Source organism: Coffea eugenioides, chromosome 11 (genome assembly GCF_003713205.1).
Source record: "Coffea eugenioides isolate CCC68of chromosome 11, Ceug_1.0, whole genome shotgun sequence".
Classification (NCBI taxonomy): domain Eukaryota; kingdom Viridiplantae; phylum Streptophyta; class Magnoliopsida; order Gentianales; family Rubiaceae; genus Coffea; species Coffea eugenioides.
In genome coordinates, this window is record NC_040045.1 from 39,845,411 (window position 1) to 39,865,415 (window position 20,005).

General features: G+C 33.8%; 2 protein-coding genes and 1 long non-coding RNA gene across 4 annotated transcripts; 2 read left to right on the top strand and 1 right to left on the bottom strand.

Moving 5' to 3' along the window:
- Positions 1-745: 745 nt before the first annotated feature.
- On the top strand, positions 746-1,570 carry LOC113751261. Its single transcript, XR_003464807.1, has 3 exons — positions 746-920; positions 1,056-1,192; positions 1,513-1,570. It is a non-coding gene; the product is annotated as an uncharacterized LOC113751261 (long non-coding RNA).
- Positions 1,571-8,770: 7,200 nt separating this feature from the next.
- LOC113752566 (mitogen-activated protein kinase kinase kinase 17-like) lies at positions 8,771-9,739 on the top strand. The gene has a single exon (XM_027296676.1). It carries the CDS (start codon positions 8,771-8,773, stop codon positions 9,737-9,739), a length of 969 nt encoding a protein of 322 aa, XP_027152477.1.
- Positions 9,740-10,889: 1,150 nt separating this feature from the next.
- On the bottom strand, positions 10,890-14,365 carry LOC113753407. Of its 2 annotated transcripts, none has more exons than XM_027297551.1 (7): positions 14,186-14,365; positions 14,016-14,091; positions 13,862-13,923; positions 13,580-13,737; positions 12,876-13,116; positions 12,004-12,172; positions 10,890-11,155 (listed from the first exon to the last, which is right to left on the bottom strand). In XM_027297551.1, exons 1-6 carry the CDS (start codon positions 14,186-14,188, stop codon positions 12,005-12,007), a joined length of 708 nt encoding a protein of 235 aa, XP_027153352.1. In that variant the 5' UTR covers positions 14,189-14,365; the 3' UTR covers positions 10,890-11,155; position 12,004. The 2 variants fall into 2 exon arrangements, with proteins under 2 accessions (XP_027153352.1, XP_027153351.1); XM_027297550.1 differs by having other exon boundaries at positions 12,000-12,172; positions 14,186-14,364.
- Positions 14,366-20,005: the final 5,640 nt, after the last annotated feature.

Sequence of the window (20,005 nt, forward strand, 5' to 3'; positions counted from 1 at the left end):
AAACTAATTTCTAACTAATGCAAAGAAAAAACCAAATAAGAAAAGAAATCAAATTAACTTTATTAAAATACATCACCCTAATTAAATTATATTGATAAATATATATTTTTTAAATTATTAATTCATTTATATCCGGATCCGGGTCTAATACGGGTCGGAATACTATATTCCGTATCCGACCCCTTTTTTTGTTTGACAAAACGGATCCGGATCCGGATCCGGATTCGGGAAACGGAATTAAATCCCTACCCATACCCGCAATAATTTCACGGATCCGGTCCGGATCCGGGTCTAGACCCGACCCGTTGACAGGCCTATATCCGTGTAACATAGTTTTGATTATCTCATGAAAATTTTAAATGGTATACCTGTTTTTTTTTATGGGTTACCCAATTCTAAATTCGTTTATACCATCAAATACACTCACATTTTCAAAATAGCCCTACCCTTGTGGTTGAAATTCAAAGAGCATCTTCGTTCTAAACTCATTCTTATACAGTGTAAGGATAAGGATAAGGATATTATGTTTGCATAGTTCTTCACACAAAATAAGAGAGAGACACAAAACCTAGACGTTCTAAACGGCCCTTTAGAAATTGAAACTTGGGCTCACTTGCAGCTATTGCCCAACGAGAAGACCATGGGCCAGTCTACGTGTTATTAGAACATCTGCATTGGACTTAAACGTGATAAATCTGCGGACACCATGCTCCAGGGTCTATATATTTCTCAATAGTCCTTCACGCAGAAGCCATTGCTTCGAATCCCAGCCGTCTCTCACTTCTTCCGTTCAACCCTCCCCATGCAGGGTCTGCAGCTTCAATGTCCTCCTGTTGCTCCACCTCCTCTTCCTCTTGCTTTGAGGAGGACGGCATCCAATTACCATGCTTTTGTTTCATTCGCATCTATTCGAAACTCAGGTATTCGATTCCAAGTATTGCTTCGAGCTATATGCTTTAGAATTCGCTTCCGTCTTTTTTTTTTTTCAAAAAAAAAATTTCTCCTATTATGGACAGTTATCTTTCTTTTTTATTTTTTTTTTTTGGTTTTCTTAGCCCTGCCGGTGCCTCGTACTTGGATTAAATCCACCACCCGCCGTTCTCTGTATGTCATCGTGGTCGTGGTGTTCTAACTACCCTCAGTTCAGGAAGCTCTTGTCTACCTTGTGACTCAGGGAACTCCTCCCCGTCTGGTACGTCTAGGTTTGCTTGTGTAAACTGCTTCAACATAATAACTAGCATTATATCCTGTGCTAGGGAATTACAAATAGTTAAAAGAATGCAAAATTTTTTGAGCAAAATAAAAAAAAAATAATTTGGAATAAAGTATTTAGCAATTTTAGTATCATAGAAAACTATCTAAAATCTTTACAATTATATGCAATTCAGTGATTAATTTATGATAGGAACCCTTCTGGAGATGTAGACTGGTAAATAGTATATAGTATCGATATTAATAATAACAATCATATTTTTTTTAAATACGGTTTATGTGCATGTCACCCTTTTGAAGGTGAAACCGAGCTGGATCGGACAACTAAGATTTACGAATTTTTATTGCCAAAATTGGACGGTTTTGTAACACACATGGTAAGTGTCTTGCCTTTATTCTCATTCGTATTTTTATGGCCTTTTTATGGTTATGTAATTTATTTTCTATGCTGTCAAAATTAAAGTACTCTAACTAGCATTCTAAAGCTTTAATAACATAAGACAAAGTTGTAAAAAATTACAAGCAATTTTGCTTTTTTGCAAAAATTATTTTAGAATTCGAGTAAAAAATAGTTTGATTCGGTGTTGAAATAAGAAAATATAGTAAAAGTTCACAAATATAAATCCCTTCAAAGTTAGATGGTAAGAAAAATAATGAATTAGAATAAGAAAAAATTCTTACAAAAAAGGAATAGTTGTTTAAGAAATTAATACTTGAAGATTGAAAATATAATAAAATATTTCTAAAAACTAATAATGAAACTTGCCTCGGAGTAAAGGATTTGGGAGATCATAGAAACAAAAGTCCGGTACAATAATATTTCAGATTGTGTTTATACAATGTCTATTTGATTTTTTCTTTTATTGATGTATTTACCTTAGTAGGGCAAGAGGCTGGTATGCCTTAGGAAAGATTTAAAGAGGAATGTCAAAGAAGATGATTAATCAATTGCTAAATCACATTTAGAGGGACAAGATTAGTGAAAATTTGTTAAAAAAGTATAGAAATAATTGTTTAAGTCATTAATACCTAAAAATTGAAAACATAATAAAAAAATCTCTAAAAAAATAATAATAAGACTTGCGCGCCCCGGAGTAAAGGATTTTGGAGGTCATAGAAACAAAGCTCTCTAAAACAAATTGTGTTTATACAATGGTAGTTTGTCTTGTTACTGGATGTAATACCTTAGTCAATAGAGCAAGAGGTTGGTATAACTTAGTAAAGTTATATAAAGACGAGTGTTAAAGGTAGTGATTAATTAATTGATACTAACATCCATAGGGACAAAATGAGTGAAATTTTGTTAAGTTATTATAAATAGATATACTTAAACCTGGCTTTTAAAAAGTTTTGGGGGGCTCCTGCCCCTCTCTGCCCTCCCTTGTCTGCGTACACCTACTATGACCTTAGATTCCTAAGACTTTTTGGGAATCGGATTGTATATTTGGTCTTCATTATGGAAGGTAGGGTTATGGGTAAGACAAAAATAGTGATGATACATCATTGATACTGAAATTGTAAAGGCTCTAACATTTTTTTTTTAAAATTTCATTTTAAACTAATAGTTCATAAGAACTAATTGCATCTACATTCTAGTTCTATTCGTTCGTTTAATATCTCTTTGGTTTCATTGACGTAATGAATATCCTTACTAGTCTATATTTCTGTCTTTTGTAAAGTTCTAGATACTAGAATCATGAGATATATAATGATCTAGAATAGAAATAAGGGAGGTTTGTGATGAGTTTTCAATTTTTTTCTACTAGGTAATCTATGCATAGGGATATAAAATACTAGGTCTGTTTATGAAGTTTTTAAATAGAAATTAGTAGTAATTTTGAAGCATGAATTATTCATAGGGAACATACGCATTAATCACACGATACCATTAGTTGTTAAACAGTTAGGATTACAATTGATTTTTTACATATACGTATCCTATAATATTTTAGTATTAGAATTCTGATGATATGTATAGTATGGGTGCACACTGATGTAATATTTGATCTGCTCTACATTTTATGGATTGAAATTTTTGTTATCTGCATTCTCAGATATCCAAGATATCGGATATCTGCACTTAGCAGTTCGGGTGGGCTGGATATCCGTATCCGAGAAAAATTAGAGCACGTGTATTCAATACATGTGGCAAACAGAACCCCATATGCTTAATAAATTTGGCTTTCATGTAGTCTGAAATTATCTCTTCAACAATTATTTCTTCCAACTGCATTCATTGCTAATGATGATGCAGTTGGAGTCAAAGTGTAATAGACAATAGAAGTCATGACTTGTTCCTAGTGCAGATGGTACAATTAATAGCCATGCTTTGTAGAATCCATAAATATTTCTTAAAGACGTAGATTGAAAGAACTGAGAAGCTCGATTTTGAGAAATTAATGAGATGATAGAGAGTTTCAAGAGGTCAAAAAGTGAATAGTGATGGAGTTGTGTGGTGGTGATTGGTAAGACATGGAAGCGTGAAATGGAGGAGTGTTCGATTGGATCATGTTTTTTATTCAAAAAATCAATTTGATCAAATGTCCAAATTTTTTTCCCCCACAATGCTTTTTGTTAAAATAAATTATCAGAGGGAAAGTGGGTAAAATATTAAACGGGAAGTTATCGAAGGAAAGTAAAAAGTATAATAGATTAAAAAAAAAAAGCTACGATATGATTACTTTTGAATAGATGTATTAATGTATCATTTTGGAATTCATAAGATTTGTCATTCAAACCCTTTTTTTTTTTTTTTTTTTTTGTAATTTCATTTGGAATTCATTTTTTTTAGCATATTACTGTTGCTTGCATGCAAATTGTAAATGTGTTATTATTTTGTTTAAGCAATGTGGCTTTTGTTAAATAAGCATTACTTGGTAAAAGTTGGAAGTGTAAAAAAAAAAAAAAAGAAAGAAAAATGTTGGGGCTTGGTTAGTATATCACTTATATCATGTCTTTGGATTTCAGGTTACGACTTGTTTCATACTTTTAGCAGTTTGGTTCTATTTGCGAATTGGGCTGCCCCTTCCATTTGTCCCTATAGGAATAGTGAAGCTTGCTTATATACTCCACTATATTCCAACAATGATGGTATGTATATTTTTATTTTAATTATTGTGATTAGCAGCAAGCTATCATATTTAATAATGATTAACCTTTTTTAATAGTGATTATGTAAAATTTTTTTAGCATATTACTGTTGTTTGTCATGTCATAGAGGATGGATGACATTTTAATAAAAATTACAAGCATGAACATGAATTAATTTGGCTGAATAATATTGTGTGGTTGGCTAATTTTGTTTGATTTTGAATCAATAATAAAAATTTGCTTGATTTTGTCTTGGTCTTTTTTGGTTTGCAGGGACTTTTGACCTATGTAGTGGTTGATCAGGCTTATGCTCAGCACCTGAAGAAAAAGCGAAGAACAAGGAATAAGAAGAGGGGAAGCACCTGAAGAATAAGAAAGGATAAGGAATAAGGAGAGGGGAAGCTTACCAACTAGTTTTGTCTTTGTCGCTTTATGTTGGCATGGCATAGTTGACTTGGATTTAGTTAATCTTCATAATCTCCCATTTTTTTTGCAAAAATTCGTTTTGATATGGTATGTGCAGGTGTTATTTTTCAAAAGATATGTTGACTTCGATCATCTTTTAGGGGATTTCACGAGAATTGTTTCTTCAATGTAATGACTTGCACGGTAGTTTCTAGGAATAGATAATTTCCCAAGGTCTTGTTCAAAGCTGAAGAAGACCATTTAGGTTTTGTACTCTTGAATGGGGTTTTGCTTCATGGGATTTTCGTCAATTTCTTCTTAAATATGAAGGCATTATGGTGAATGTGATTGGTGGATACAAAGGCTTTGTGGTACTGGAATACTAGATTCGTGTACTTCTTCATCATTTATCCGTACCAACTTAATTTCTTCAGTGACGGATGTTATGCAGGACACAGTGGATCGGAGTTTTGAAAAGCTCTAGTTGTTCTGCAGTTGTAATGAACGCATATCATTTTGCATGATATTTGATAGGAAGGTGCTGCTTTTTGCTTCCTACAAACAACAAATTTTAATTTCTTTAAATTATGGTCCATGGGCAGACTTTAGATTACGGTTCATGGTAACTTTAATCAGCGCAAAGATCTTCCATATCAGCCATTTTCAAGTCTTCTTGTTATAGAATTGCAGGTCACTATGAAATTTGTGTATATTTGATGGATTTAACTGTACTCAATTGCCTTTTTGCCTGACAGAAATATCTTTTTTCAAAGTGCAAGCATGATGTTGAAAATTTTAAATTCTATTATTCTGTTTTACTTTTGTTTTGAGCATTTCGAGTACGACTTAACTGCTGTTGGCTTTGTGCATCAGTAAAGTCTATACATGGCCATACTCTGATTTAACGTCTGATGTAAGGTTTAGGTTTTCACATAGTTATGTTTGACCGTCATCTGATGATCAATTCTTCGTTCGTCAACTGAGAATGATATTTCACTTCAGTTTTTCATAATTTGTTTCATAGAGTGATGATGGTAGATGCAAGAAGCTGATTGAACATCATGATCAAAATTGTATCGGCAAGCATTTCTTTTGTTGACACTACTACAATGGATCTGTGTTTCCGGTAGTGGCAATTAAGCTTTCAACTTTTTGATTCACCTTGAAGTCATCTTGCAATTGTGGCAATTAATCTGTTTATATAGTCCCCTTTTATTCCCCTGACCCAAGTAAAACTAGACGTGTCAAAATGAATAACTCGAGCTGGATAATAGGTATAATTAATTAGGTATAATTAATTAGGTTTGGACGATCATAACTGGATAATAGGTATAATTAATTAGATCAATTCATTTATACCTATTTTTTTATCCATTCAATCAATGGATCAAAATGAGTCAATTTATTCATACTCATTTAATAAATGAATATGTATACGTCCAGTTACTCATTTATGACTCACTTGAGATTATACTTATTTTTAAAATTATTTTGCATGTTTTTTGACAAGAAGTAACGACGTTTTATTGTTATTAGATTACTAGAAAACTCATATTTATCTGCTTAACATTCATTGAAAATTAAGTTTAAATACATAATTATTTTTAAATAGATATAAATGGATGAATCGAGTCAATTCACTACCAACCAATTAAATGGGTTTAATTAGATACCCATTTAGACCCATTCAAAATTCATTGCATATCCAAATTCACTTATCAGTGAGCAAATTTGGGCGAATTAACATCATTAGACTATAGGTTGACACCTCTGGTTAAAACCGACGATGAATGAGAAAGCATAATAATCAGACTATGCAGTTACCGATTAGAAATCATTCCTACAATTTTGTGGTGAGAAGAGTTCACTTGTAAAAAGAGCAGCTATCAGAACACGAGATACCACCATAAGCGTACAATTCAATAGTTCCTTCAGCTCTGAGGTACCACCATAAGTGTACAATTCAGTTCCAGTAGAAATTTTTCTGCAGGGTAGCTAGCAGAAAGTAGATGTTAATGAGCAAATACAAATTTTCGTTCGATTCCATAGAGTACATTAGACAGTGCTAGACTTGGCACAAAGAACTGGTTCAAAGAAGAGGATGGTTTACCTAATTATCGAAAGTATGACTTTGCTTTTAATTGTTGGTAATTTACGAAGTACTTACTTTTGTATATTCATTACATCACTTGCCTAGTTATTTACACAATCATAGCCCACTTGAGGATTATGGCAACTTCGATCACGTTACATAACAAGGTTGCTCGATGTCAGTCATGGTTCAGCAATGATATTCAAAAGTAGAAACTGAAAGTCTGAAATTAATAAATTTCTAAGTCTCAAAGTCTCGAGGGTGGCATTATATCACCAGATAGCTGACAAACTTTAATGTTAAGTACTGCACCTTCTGTTCATGACCAATCGCGTCCACTTTATTATTATTATTGGATTACCATGGCCGAAATTTGGAACATGTCCACTAAATTCGTTTTTTTTTAAAACCCCCAAAAGGCATCTTTTTTTTAATTTTTTTTCCCAAAAAGCGCCCTTAAACTATATGTTAGTCATGAAGTGGAAGATTTGACATTAGTTTTGAATATTGAGAAGCCAATGCAGTTTTTTTCTCCTATGATATGGGTAGTTTAATTGTTTTTAACTAGAGGTGGCAACAGTCAAACGGTGGACTTGAGTTTAATCGATCTAGAACTCTTACTTATCATACTCCGTTATCGAGTCGAACTCAACTCTGAAGTATTCTACTTGAAAGCTTGTCAAACATTATGTATATAATCAACAGCCGTTGGAGATGTTGGTCAAGGGTTTTTCATGCCTCACCTAGTAGACCAAAATTCGAACCTGATTGCCGGGTTTGGAGGTAGGGTTGGGAGGATTAAGGAAGGGTAAAGGTTAAAAAGAAAAAGCTTTATATATACAAATTTTTAATTTTTTATACTTGTTAACGTACCTAAAGGTCTGTACTCTTAGGACAAATTGGATGTTTGTCATTTGAACTCAAGCAACTCGACTTGAGATTGGCCTCACTCTCGATCTCAATTTGCAACTTCAATAAGTTCGAGCTCAATCTTGAGCTCTAAACATTTTATATGAGTTGACGACGGACTTCCAAATTAGATGTTCATCGAGTTCGAGTTGAACGAAACTAATATTTGGATTCGATTTGACTTCTTACCATCCCTAATTTTAACCAATTGCTTAAACTTATTCTTATTTAGATTAGAATTAATTAAAAATTCCCCTTAAAACTACACATGTTTTCGGCTTTGTCCTCCTCATTGTTGAATGTAAGAAGCAATCCACATCCCAAGGCTTTCAAAGTTGCCCATGCAATCATAAATTCGTATGATTTCATTGTCTAACATGCATATGTTACAAGAGTAGCATGCGTAAAAAAGAAATTTAAATTGGCTTTAAAAAATTGTTACAAGAGAAATATAAGTATAAACCATAATGAGATTAATGTTCTGGCCATGTATATAGGAAAACAAAATGGCCAAATAAAAGGGCCAGAATCTAAAAGGACCATGCATAGGCCTAAACTTGGGTTTTACAATTTGAAAAACGATTGCCAATTGCGTCAATGATTTTCTTTTTTTAAAAAAAATTTGTTTGGGGTGGAAAATCAAATTTAAACATGTCATATACAGATAAGCTTCATCCCCAAAATAATTTTCGACCTATTTCGACTAGGAAAAGGAGAAGATAGAAGGATAAAAAATTTCCTGACCGTTATTCAAGTTGGCCACTGCCTTGGAATCACTGACCACCCTCCGCTTATATACATCATCAGGTATGGAATGAACCCTATTGCGTAATCTTGTTGCCGCAGATATAAACCATCTTCTAGTTCTTGACCTAAGATCCACGCAGCTAAATACCATCTTTTCTGTTTCTTTCTACTTTCTTCGTCGAGGAAAACAACTCAGGGTTTCAGCAAGCAATCGTAGCTTAAAAAGTATCCTAAAGAGTCATGAAAGTGAAGCTAAGGATTCGGGGATATCAAGAACCCGACAACCAAGTTCAAGAAACTGTTCATCAAAGAGTCATGGAGAATACATACGGACATGGGATTGCATGGAGGAGAGGTCCGATGCTAGGGAAAGGAAGTTTTGGCTCTGTATATCTGGCAACTGCAAAGAATCCATCAATCCATTATAGGTGCCTTCCGTTGGTCATGGCTGTGAAATCAGCAGAGGTTTCGGTTTCAAGTTCGCTTCAGAAGGAGAGAGAAGTATTAAGTTATCTCAGTGGCTGTCCGGATATCATTCAGTGCGTCGGCGATGAAACAACAATCGGCAGCGATGGCAGAATGGTTTACAACTTGCTGTTGGAGTATGGTTCTGGTGGGACGATTGCAGATAGGATCAAGAAATCGGGCTACAGGGGATTGCCCTTACGCGAGGTAAGGTGTTTTACTAAATCTATTCTTAAAGGGTTAAGTTACATTCATGAAGTTGGTTTCGTACATTGTGATTTGAAACCTGAAAATATCTTGCTTGTGCCCAAATCAAGAAAAACAAATACAGAATTTATTGCGAAAATTTGTGATTTCGGGCTTGCTAGAAGAGTTCAGAAGAGCAAGAAGAGGAAACTAGAGCGCTACTTTAATGGCACTCCTATGTATCTGTCGCCTGAGGCCGTGAGGGATGGTGTGCAAGGAACCCCTTGTGATATCTGGTCACTTGGATGTGTTGTGCTGGAGATGTTAACTGGAAAACCTGCATGGGATGAAGGGATGGATGAGGAGAGTGCCTTGAACAAGATTGGTAAAGGGACTGCAGTTCCTAAAAAACCAAGAAATTTGTGCCAAAGTGCCAAGAGTTTTCTCAACTGTTGTCTCAAAAGAATGGTTAAGGGTAGACTGTCGGCTAAAACATTGTTACACCATCCATTCGTGAACGGATTGAACGATGATGATGATGATTATGATTACGATAATGATAATGGAGTGCTTGAAGAAGAAGATATTGATGATATGGATGAAGATTGCAGCTGTTTATCTGCAGAGCACTGAGCAGACGTCTCCTATCAGTTGGGAGATAATCCAATGGTGATTGATGGGAATAGCTAAAAGAATTGTATTGCATGATTGCATGAGGAACAAAGTTGGAGTGTACAGTACAGATTCCACATGTAGTCAAGTACTTGAAAGTTGTGTATAGCTAAAAGAATTGTATTGCAGATTATGACAAGTTCTTGTAGGCAACAATCGGAGTACTGTTTACAAACCGAACATAAAGTATAAAGATTGTAGATTTGGTTTGATCCATTGAATCATCATAACCTGCACATTATAAACACGCAGATGAATGAAATATTGAAAGGTTTATTTAGTTAATTATATTGACTATTGTTTAGTGCTCAAGGTTTTTCACTTGTCTTGCCTTTAAATCACAGTTTTTGTCTTTTCGAATGTTCATAGTTCATTATACTAGTTCATCTGGCAATGGTTTATGAATATGCCCGTAGGGGCTCTCTTTCAAGAGAAGGTGCAGAGGAGGTCAAAAGTGAAAATTTTCATACACGTTCGTAGGAAGTTTAATTTGTTTTAATCTGAAATAGCAGTTACTTACTTCAATTTAGATTGAAATCAGCAAAAAATCAATCGCACGATCGTGCATTTTTATCTTGTCTATAATCTCATCCGCCAGGCAAACTCCTTACCGTCCGCCAGATGTTGCCTAAAAAGATTATGCTTACCATAGAGAGAGGGACAGAGGGAGGAATGGTTTGATAAAGAAATCATGCTTCGTAGTTTGTAGGAAACGAAGGGATGAAACATGAAAGAGAAACTTCGTTTGAAACGTTTGAAAATCAGAAAACAAAAGCTCCAAAAAAAAAAAAGAGTAGAAATTTATACGAAAGTTGAATGAATCAAAAGCTAACTAAAACAAGAGGGTTTTTAAGTGTTTTGTTTTCAGCTGTTTACTATGTTCCTATTGATGAAAATATTGATGAGGCTTTCGGAACGTTGCTCAAACGGCAGCTCTAAATTGATGAGGCTTTCAGGACATTAAGTTTATCATCAAAATGCACTATAACCGAGAAAAAAAATGAAGCAATATCTTTCCCAAAGTGATGGGATCAAGTTTGGCGACGACGGAGGAAGACAGAGTACAACATTCCTCTTGCAATATTGCATGTCAATGAACTAGCGCTGCATATGCTCAAAACAAAAGTCTAAATTCATTTGCACTTAGAAACTGATACGCGATCAACAATCTTTCATCAAGTAGGATGAAACAAACAAAATAGTGGAGATGTTTGACCACAAAAGAATCAAACCTCTGAAAGCTACCTTCGCCAATCAAAGTTTTCTCTAAGATTTCAGTCATTTCCTAAGAGAAATTCTTTACTATACAGTTGCAGACAAAAGGAAAGTTCCATGAAGCAAAAAGGTCTTCAACACCGAAGTCAGTCTGCCACCACCCTGAAATAGGAAAAGAAAGATTAGAATTTCATGACAAAAGCAAGAGGAATAAGGGAAAAGGGGAGAGTTGGTAGTCGCTAAGACTAAGGATGTCAACAGTAACAAAGGTCCAAAAGTGATAAGATGGGCTTTCTGGTCTGTAATGTAACTGTTGGGGAGAAGGTAAAGCAAAGAAAAGAAGACCTTTAGCATCATGAAATTGCAGAGAGAGCTCTATGTCATTTCTACAAATTTGCTATTTTCACCTTTGGAATCCATCCAGATTGTTTCAAACTTCTATTAAGAGATGCGCAAACACGTAAATCAGCAAACACATTTTGCAGCAGGATATAGCAGCAATTCTTGAACTGGGACATACTGGGTGAAGTTAAACTTCAGCTTTCCCAACTTTCTATAATTATTATAGCAACAGTGTGGACGTTAATCCTGCCTCCGCTTGTAAAAGTAAAATCCCAACAAAATGACCAACTAATGCTGGCATGAAGGCAGTTGACTAGTAATATCAATGGGTCTGAAAGTATTCATTGCCGTTGTGAATCTATAGTAACTGTTTAACTTCTCTAGCTGGTAAAAATTTTGACAGCTTCTGGATATGCATAGCATTTTGCTTTATACATGAGCAAGCCAAGCATTAACAGATATACTATTCCAGTAGCTGCATGAGACAAGCCAAAGACAGCTCATTTCCCCTACAAGTTCCAATAGTGATTGCTCTCTCATGTAGACTTAACAGTTTCAGGTCTGTTCAAAACAATCATTTTTGTCCATAAACTCTCCTTTTGTTTTCCCCCTTGATAATGAAGCTAAAATAGATAGACTAGAGCATCTGGTGAAAGACAATTACCTACATCATTTTCTTTTCACATACACCTCAATGATGTCATTCTCCTCCATTTCAAGCCCAGCAGGGGTGGCAGTAGGACTAATTTTATCTCCATCAAAACAAAAAACTAGATTCTGCAAATCAAGCTTGACCTTTTCAGCATACATCTTGAAGAGTCTCTCAAATTTATCATCCTACAAAAATGAAGAGATTCTTGATTACAAATCATGAACAAGCAAGTTCTATTGGATATCATAGCAGAGAATATTTTACAGTTGTTTGTCATCATTGACATTCCAAAAGAAGCCTTTTGACACCCAAGTTTGTGAAGGGCTAGACATTCTTCCATATAAGTTGTACTTCTGAAAGGACCATACTACTGCACCAAAAGATGAAAGGAAAAAAGAAGCAGTAGACAATCAAGCAGGACATGATCTTGAGGATTCAAGAGATTTTCCATACTGAGTGCAAGGCCTAAGTTAGTGATAGATAAGGTAGATCCCACCCAGGATGGTTGGCCGAACTAAGATTTAGCAGTTCTGCTATATTGTGAAAGAGTTTCTTGCCTGCAACAAAGATTGATCTACTTGATATTCCTAATTGAAACTGGAGCTGTTACTGAATTTACTTTTCAGAAATTCTCAAGTATAAAAGTACTTTTACCTGTTATCCAGAGACTTAGCAATTTCCAAAATTCCAATTTTTAGGAATAAATAACATAGAACTGATTTTTCTTCTTTATACTTTTGCTCAACAGTTGAGCTCCCAAGTAGATTAAAGTCCAGACATACAAAATCTTTCAGATCTTATCTAGTCATATATCACCATATCTATGTGTTACCAGGCTAACGAATTTCAAAAACTTGTACTGCAAAACAATTGCAAGCGATTGAATACCATGAAAACTCTAAATTGCTTGGGTCCATCCTTGTCCTGGATCGTAATAACTATCTTTGCTCTGTCCTGGCAAGTATCTGATGGCTGTTCTGCAATACCTCTTGTAGGAGATTGTGATGATGCATTAAGGTGGCTTTTCATAGATTCTGCAGCAGCAAATTCTTGTCTCACAGATTCCTCAACAGCTTTCAATGCATCCTTTGCTGATTGGGCTAGCGAAGCCAATTCCTGCCTTTTCAGCCTACAAGTAAAAAAATCACATACTATTAGAAACCCAAAGACTGCAAAATAACAGGATAACTTAATTGTTGAACACAATTGGAGATTTTCCTTCTGTTAGTCCACTACATTTGATATCTTCCTCTGCTTCAGCTTTGACATTCAAAATAACCATACAATCTCATTTTCTGATTAGCAAATAAATTACTAAACAACATTAATAGGCAGCCATCACGACTACTGAAGGATAAATTCATTACCTACCAAATTTAAAAGTAAGAACTACTTATAGCAAGGCCATGGCTCCCTAACCAGAAATATTTTGATAAGCAAAAACCTGAACTTTTCATGACAATTAAATTAAAGCATTCTTCAAGAGAAACATCCAAAACTTTCAAGAAAATTGACAAACATTGAAATTACACAGGCTAAACAAAAAATATATCAAGAAAAGAATTCAAGAGCACAAGAAGATAGAAAACTACCTCAGCTCCTTTATGGTAGAATCTTCATTGAGCTTTGATGTATCATTGGTCATTTTAGGTGGAGGAGGCAACCAGTCTTCTTCTTCTTCTTCTTCCTCTTCATTTTCATCACAATCAATTACTTGAACCACTTTCCCCTTATTATCATTCTCTTCGACCTATCCAATTCAAAATTACCATCAAAAACCCACCTCAGAGTATATTTAATTCAATCAATAATTCACGAGTACAGAAAGAACCAATCTTTAACACGTAAAGTTCGATAAAAGACTAGAAACTTACAGCAGAATCAGCTGTTTTTCGCTTTTTCTTACAACCCACTGGGGGAGCGTCCAAAGGATCATCTATTAATTCAAAATGAAAATAATAAAACAAAATCAGTCAACAAAGAATAAAAGCCCAAAAAATAAAAGAGAGACCGAGAAAAAGAGCATACCATCAACAATGACGACGTTGAAGGGCTGAACGCGCCTATAATCGAAAAGGGGTTCTAGTTCTTCCATAGAATCAGCCTAAAAACATCAAAAAATGAAAATTAAAAGGTCGAATTCAAAAACCCACAACTTATATGTTGGATAAAATGGGGGGGATTGATTTTATTCTCACCATCGATGGAATTTGAATCGGATTGCCTATTTATCCTGTCTACTTTTTCGGCGCTTTTCGTTTTCTCTTTCAAATTCGTATTACAAAAATGGGAAAAAATCATGACGGGTGCGCGGATTTGGGCCAGGGTAATGGCCTCCTGGATTTCTACATTATTCAATTTTATAACCCTCTCCTTTCTCATAATTACTCTGCTTCCTCTAGAGTTAGAATGAATGTACCAGGAAGCCTCCCTTCTTATGAATTTGGTCTATTAAGGGTACTTTTCAGACACCTTATATTCGAAAAGGCCTTTGATGGAAACCTAATAGAGTTAATAGGATAGTAAAATGAAGTTAGGTATGGGGAAATGGATTATTGTGCTAATCAGCAAGAGAGAAAAAAAAAATAATTGCCCCCACGTGAATGGGCTGGTGGTTGGCGCCTCTTCCTCGGGACCGTTAGGTCCTGGGGTCGAACCTCCGCAGCAACATCAGTACCGCCGTGCATCTATCGTGTTTGGTTCTGGTTGGGGCGCTGGGCCGAGGCGGAGTGGGATTAGTCGGGCCGCCTTTACGGTCTTGACCCGGACACCCACTCCGTCAGCAAAAAAAAAAAAAAAAAAGCAAGAGAGAAAATATAAAAGTTTTTTAACTTCTTGAAAGTTTAAAAAGCATTTTAGTGGTATACCAAACTATTAATAGCTGTTAGTAACTTATTACTACTATATTGGAGCATCCAGTTGCTAACATTGTCAATGAAATTGAGTGAATTATTATGCCAATTTATTTTCGAGAAAAGCTCTACAGTGAAAATTTACACATCATTATTTTGATATTTTCAAATAGATTAGCTCCACCTTCTTTGAGTTGGCAGAATTGATGAGTTTTAATGAGCATGTTGCTTATTTCATTTGTTGAATTAGAATGTATGTGAGAAAGATTGAAAAGTGTTACAAGATGTAGTTGGATGGTCGTTACCTGGTATAAATACGTAGAAAATATTTATCATGGTATATATCCCTTTCTTTGTACAAACTAACTCAAGCGATGTTTGGTTGATCAATATTTGCTCAAGGAATGGTTTCAAATTCAATCACGTCAATACATGATGTGTGTTTGACATGAGTCGGATGAGTTAACAGGAATGACAAGTCTCTTCTATGGGTTTGCTGATTAACTGCACTAGAAAGTCATCTTAAGTTATTCAGTTTAATCTAAAAATGAGAAGGAAAAAATGTATGACACCATCTTAGTATTAAAAAAAAAAAAAAAAAAAACTTCTCTACTTTATTACTATTGCTCTTTCGTTGGCTCACCATTCCCTCGAGCGCTTTTTTGCCACTCACCTCTTTTTCACCTTTCTTTTATCGATTTGATCTTTCACCTCATCCTTTATAAATAGAATTCTTTATAGATGTATCTGTGTATCTCAGTATTGAAAATTAATTTTTGTGATGGGGTAGCACAGTGATAGTTTTGGCATGACAAAAATAAAAGAGCCACAACTAAGATGGGATAATTCCTCAAAGAAATATGTTCATAAGTAAATAAGATGATAAGAGAATATTTTCATGCATTTGTTGAAATTATTGTATCGAGAATTGACAAATGTTATAAAATATGAATTCAAACTTTAAATTCAAATCATGTACATATGACATATATCCAACTGTTAGTGTAAAGAAAAATTACTACACTATCAGCGCATAATAGAGCTGAAAACGAGTCGAATCGAATCGAACTTTGACCTAATCGAGTCGAGTCTCTATTTAGTTTTATCAAATTCAAACTCCAACTCGAGCTTGACAAGCTCTTGATGTAGCAGCTCGAGTTCAAGCTCGATTCAAATTCGAGTCCAGTTCAGGCTCGAGCTCGAGGTTAAAAAATATAAAAAATAATTATTTTATTTTTTAAAATGAATAAACTAATATTTTTTCTTAACAAATAATATATATATATTAGGGATATATATATATGCTTACTATTAAAATAAGTATATATATATATAATCGAGTCGACTCGCAAATTAACGAATTGAATATTTTTGAACTCAAACTCAAGTCCAGCTTTGATTCGAGCCGCTCGCGAGTAGCTGGATTCATTTGCAGCCATAGTGCATAAAAGGTTAATCCAATGAAGTAACGGAAGAGTTTTGATTAGTGCTTGTCAGGTTGTGCTATGTGCAATGTGATATCATTCCTTATTCTACAATTAAAGTTTACCGTATTAACATGGTAACTTAATCATGTAAACTGGTCCACAAAATTTTTTTTTCGGTTTACCATATTTGCATGCCGTTCTTGTATTCAACATGGTAACTTAATCATCTAAATTGGTCCACAAAATTATTATCCAGGGCCACATTACCATAAAAAGGTACAATTAAAAATATGCGGTCTAATTAGAGTAATAAAACATTCAAACACAATGGAGATGCAAAATGCCTAAAAAATACGGTTCAATTAAATATTTATGAGATGAAATTTTTGACGTGGCACTACTATTCCCATTTTGTGACCATGATTAAAACTTTTACTTAGACTTTAATTGATTTAGGTGTTCTATCACAAAAACTAAAAAAAAATTACAAAAATAGCAAGTATAACTCAAAACAAGTGAAAACTATAGCTACAATTTTTTTCTTTATTGGTAAAATAAATAGGCATTGTAACATTATAAGTTTATAACCATAAAAATAATTTTGATTTCACCAAATTTATTAAAAAAAGTGCTTATATATACTTACAAATACACACACGCGCACACACGCATATATATAAGGTGATATTTTTATCTATTTGAAAAATTATTATAGAAACTAAGATCTATTTGTTCCAAAAACATCCATCTTTAAAGATGGAAAACCTCTACTATTATATTGGCTTTATGAAAACCCTCTAAGAATTAGGGTTATAATAGTCTCAAATTCAAGAGAATGTTGGAAAAATTCTTAATGCCATGCCAATATTCTCAATTTGTTTTTTATAAATGGAAAACCCAAAGAAAGCTTGCTAGCATTGTCGAAAATGGTATATCTTTTTGGTCCAAAAATATGTAATTTTATATAGAGAAAATCTCTTAAATCATTTTTTCTTGACAAGACCTTCCAACAGTTAGGGTTACTAGGCATCTCAAGTTAAAAAGAATTCTACAACAATAATTAATGATGTTTTGATATTCTCAATATGCTTTTAGTAAATGAAAAGTCTTTTTTACTTTTCAAACTAGAGAAAGCTTAACAATTCCATTTTTTTTAGCGGAGAAAATGTGAGATTTAAGAGACTGGGAGGGAGAGAGAAATTGGAATCTATGACCTTTAAATTTTAAAACCTTAACCTTTATCACTAGACCAAAGTCCTCTTGACTTAGCAGTTCCAGTTCTTCATTTGATAAACCAATTATTTCAACATGGGAGAATAAATAAGGGAGACGAACTAAAGTTCACTTTTATAAATATTCTAATAGCAAAATGCATATTTGATTGGCCAATTTTTAAGAGAGATATCAAAATGAATTAGAGTACTAGTTATTTCGAAAGAACAATTAAAAAATAATATCAAGAAACAAATTTTTTTTTATATAAAATCATTTATCGCAACTAGAAAAAAGTATATGTATATTGCATTTCATATTTCATGCATTGACTGCATAGGGTATGAATTATTTTAGCCTTTTGTGAAAACATGAAAGAAATGAACAAGTATCCGATAACAAACGATTAAGTTCTGATACACAAGATAGTATGAACCTACGCCTTGATATATGTTATATTCTTCGAGAGTTTTAACTATTTTGATTAATTACTTAATGTGTAGTGATGTTTCATGATGTAGCAACAATCTATGAAAAGAATAATAACCATGCAGCAATAAGGATTTTTTTCTCTAAACAAAAAAATTATGTTTCTTTATATTATAAGACATCTTTCAGCATGCCATGAAGGCTGAAAAATAGGCTATTGTTGATGCTGTATTTTCTTGCTATGATAATTTCACTTCGTAATTTGGGAAATGATATTGAAAGAAACACAACTTCCTGTGTTACTTAGCTATAATCTCTTTCTAAATCAAATTAAAGGAAATATATAGACACTACAAATCATGTTCCAGAAGTTCATGTCATGTACAATAGTCAGTAAAACTTGTACTAGACGAACATGTACAACAACATTTTTGAATACACCAAGGGATATATGAAAACGTGAAAAGGTCAAAAAAATAGCGGGTAGTCCAATTGGTTAAAAAACATTACAAAAATAATCAAATACATTCCCTTCCTTTGGGCAATTTGTAAATTTTCGAAGAAATAATGAAGAGAAAAGTAAATTGCAGACCACAATTTCATATACAACATCATACACATGTGTATGATAGCTAATGAATTCCACTCTCTCTTTTCTTATTTGGACCTTCCTTCATCATAATTGTATGGGGCCACAGCAGTAAATCTCCTATCTGGCTGCTGGAGAAATACCTACAAGATCACATTTATCTAAAAGATTTTGAGTTTTGTACATTTTTGTCTATTCTCTCTTTTTTTTTAGCCTCAATTGTATGCACATGTTGAGGTCTTGGGTGCTTGGTCTAGGCCCTGGATGTAAGTATATCAGCATAGGAATGCTCAAGTATACATTCCCATTCATCTTTAATCTTTTATCTCTATCCATCTCATTTTTGTAATCTCAACCAACTTCTTCTTTCTTTTCTGTTTGTTATTAAAGTCCATTTTCAGAGTTATAAAATTGTTTTCGTTCCATTTCCTGAGCTGCTGGCTTCTTCTGAAAAAAAGAATGGATGTTAGTAGTCCTGGAGGTGGTCTCATTCCAAAGGCAGCTAAGGGTCTTCAAATTTTGTTGGTTGATGATGATACAGATTGTCTCGCAAACATGTCATCTGTGCTTCGAGAACACTCCTACGAAGGTCAATCTTTATGAGATTTCTCTATATTTGTAACCCCTCTTTTTTTTTTTTTCCATTTAATTGTTTGCATATCTTTAATAATTCTCCTCTGAACTTAGTCTATCTACCACAGGCCTCAACAAATTTATAGAAAAAGAACTTGATTGTTTTGTGGGTTTATGTATTCTTTTTGCTTGTTTATTGGTGGTACATTTTTTTTCAATCTTCTTTAATGCTAGTCTTCAAATGAAATAGGCTTTTGTGGGGAGTAGTTGCTATTGAACAAGGGCCGAGGGGATTGATGCTGGTTTCCTAGATTTTTCATTGATTTTTTTGCACTACTAGAAATGGTATCTTAAGATGATTTTAATCATGTTACTTAAAAAAAAAATCATACAAGTTTTATTCCTTTAGATGAAGCCTTTGATCTCTTAAATTCGGAACTTTAAAATTCCAATGCCAAATAAAGAGTAAAAACTTCAGTACATTTATTCTGCAGGTTTAACTTTAGAAATATCGAGTGCTAGTTCAATTTTAGAAAATCAAATTTGTTTAAATAAATTGATCAACATTTATTTATAAGAACTAGTTTGAGATGAGTTTATCTTTATGAAGCTTCTGCTAAAAAATTGAAGTATGAAAAAAAAATGAAAATAAGTCGATTATGGACTGCATATCTTGGTTTAGAAAATAGCTCTCATAGGAAAACTTAAGGCTTCTCTTTAGACGTAATCCTATACAAATCTCTAAGATTGCATTTCCAAAACTGCTTCTTTTTTTAAAAAAAAAAAAATTTTTTTTTGGGTCTAGAAACAGACTGCCAGTCTTTTCAAACTTTTTTCTTTTGGACAATTGTCTCCACTGTGTCCAAATTGGTCCAATATTTTTTATAAATATTCATCATTACAGTAATTAATTCACTAATTCTAATTTGACTTTGG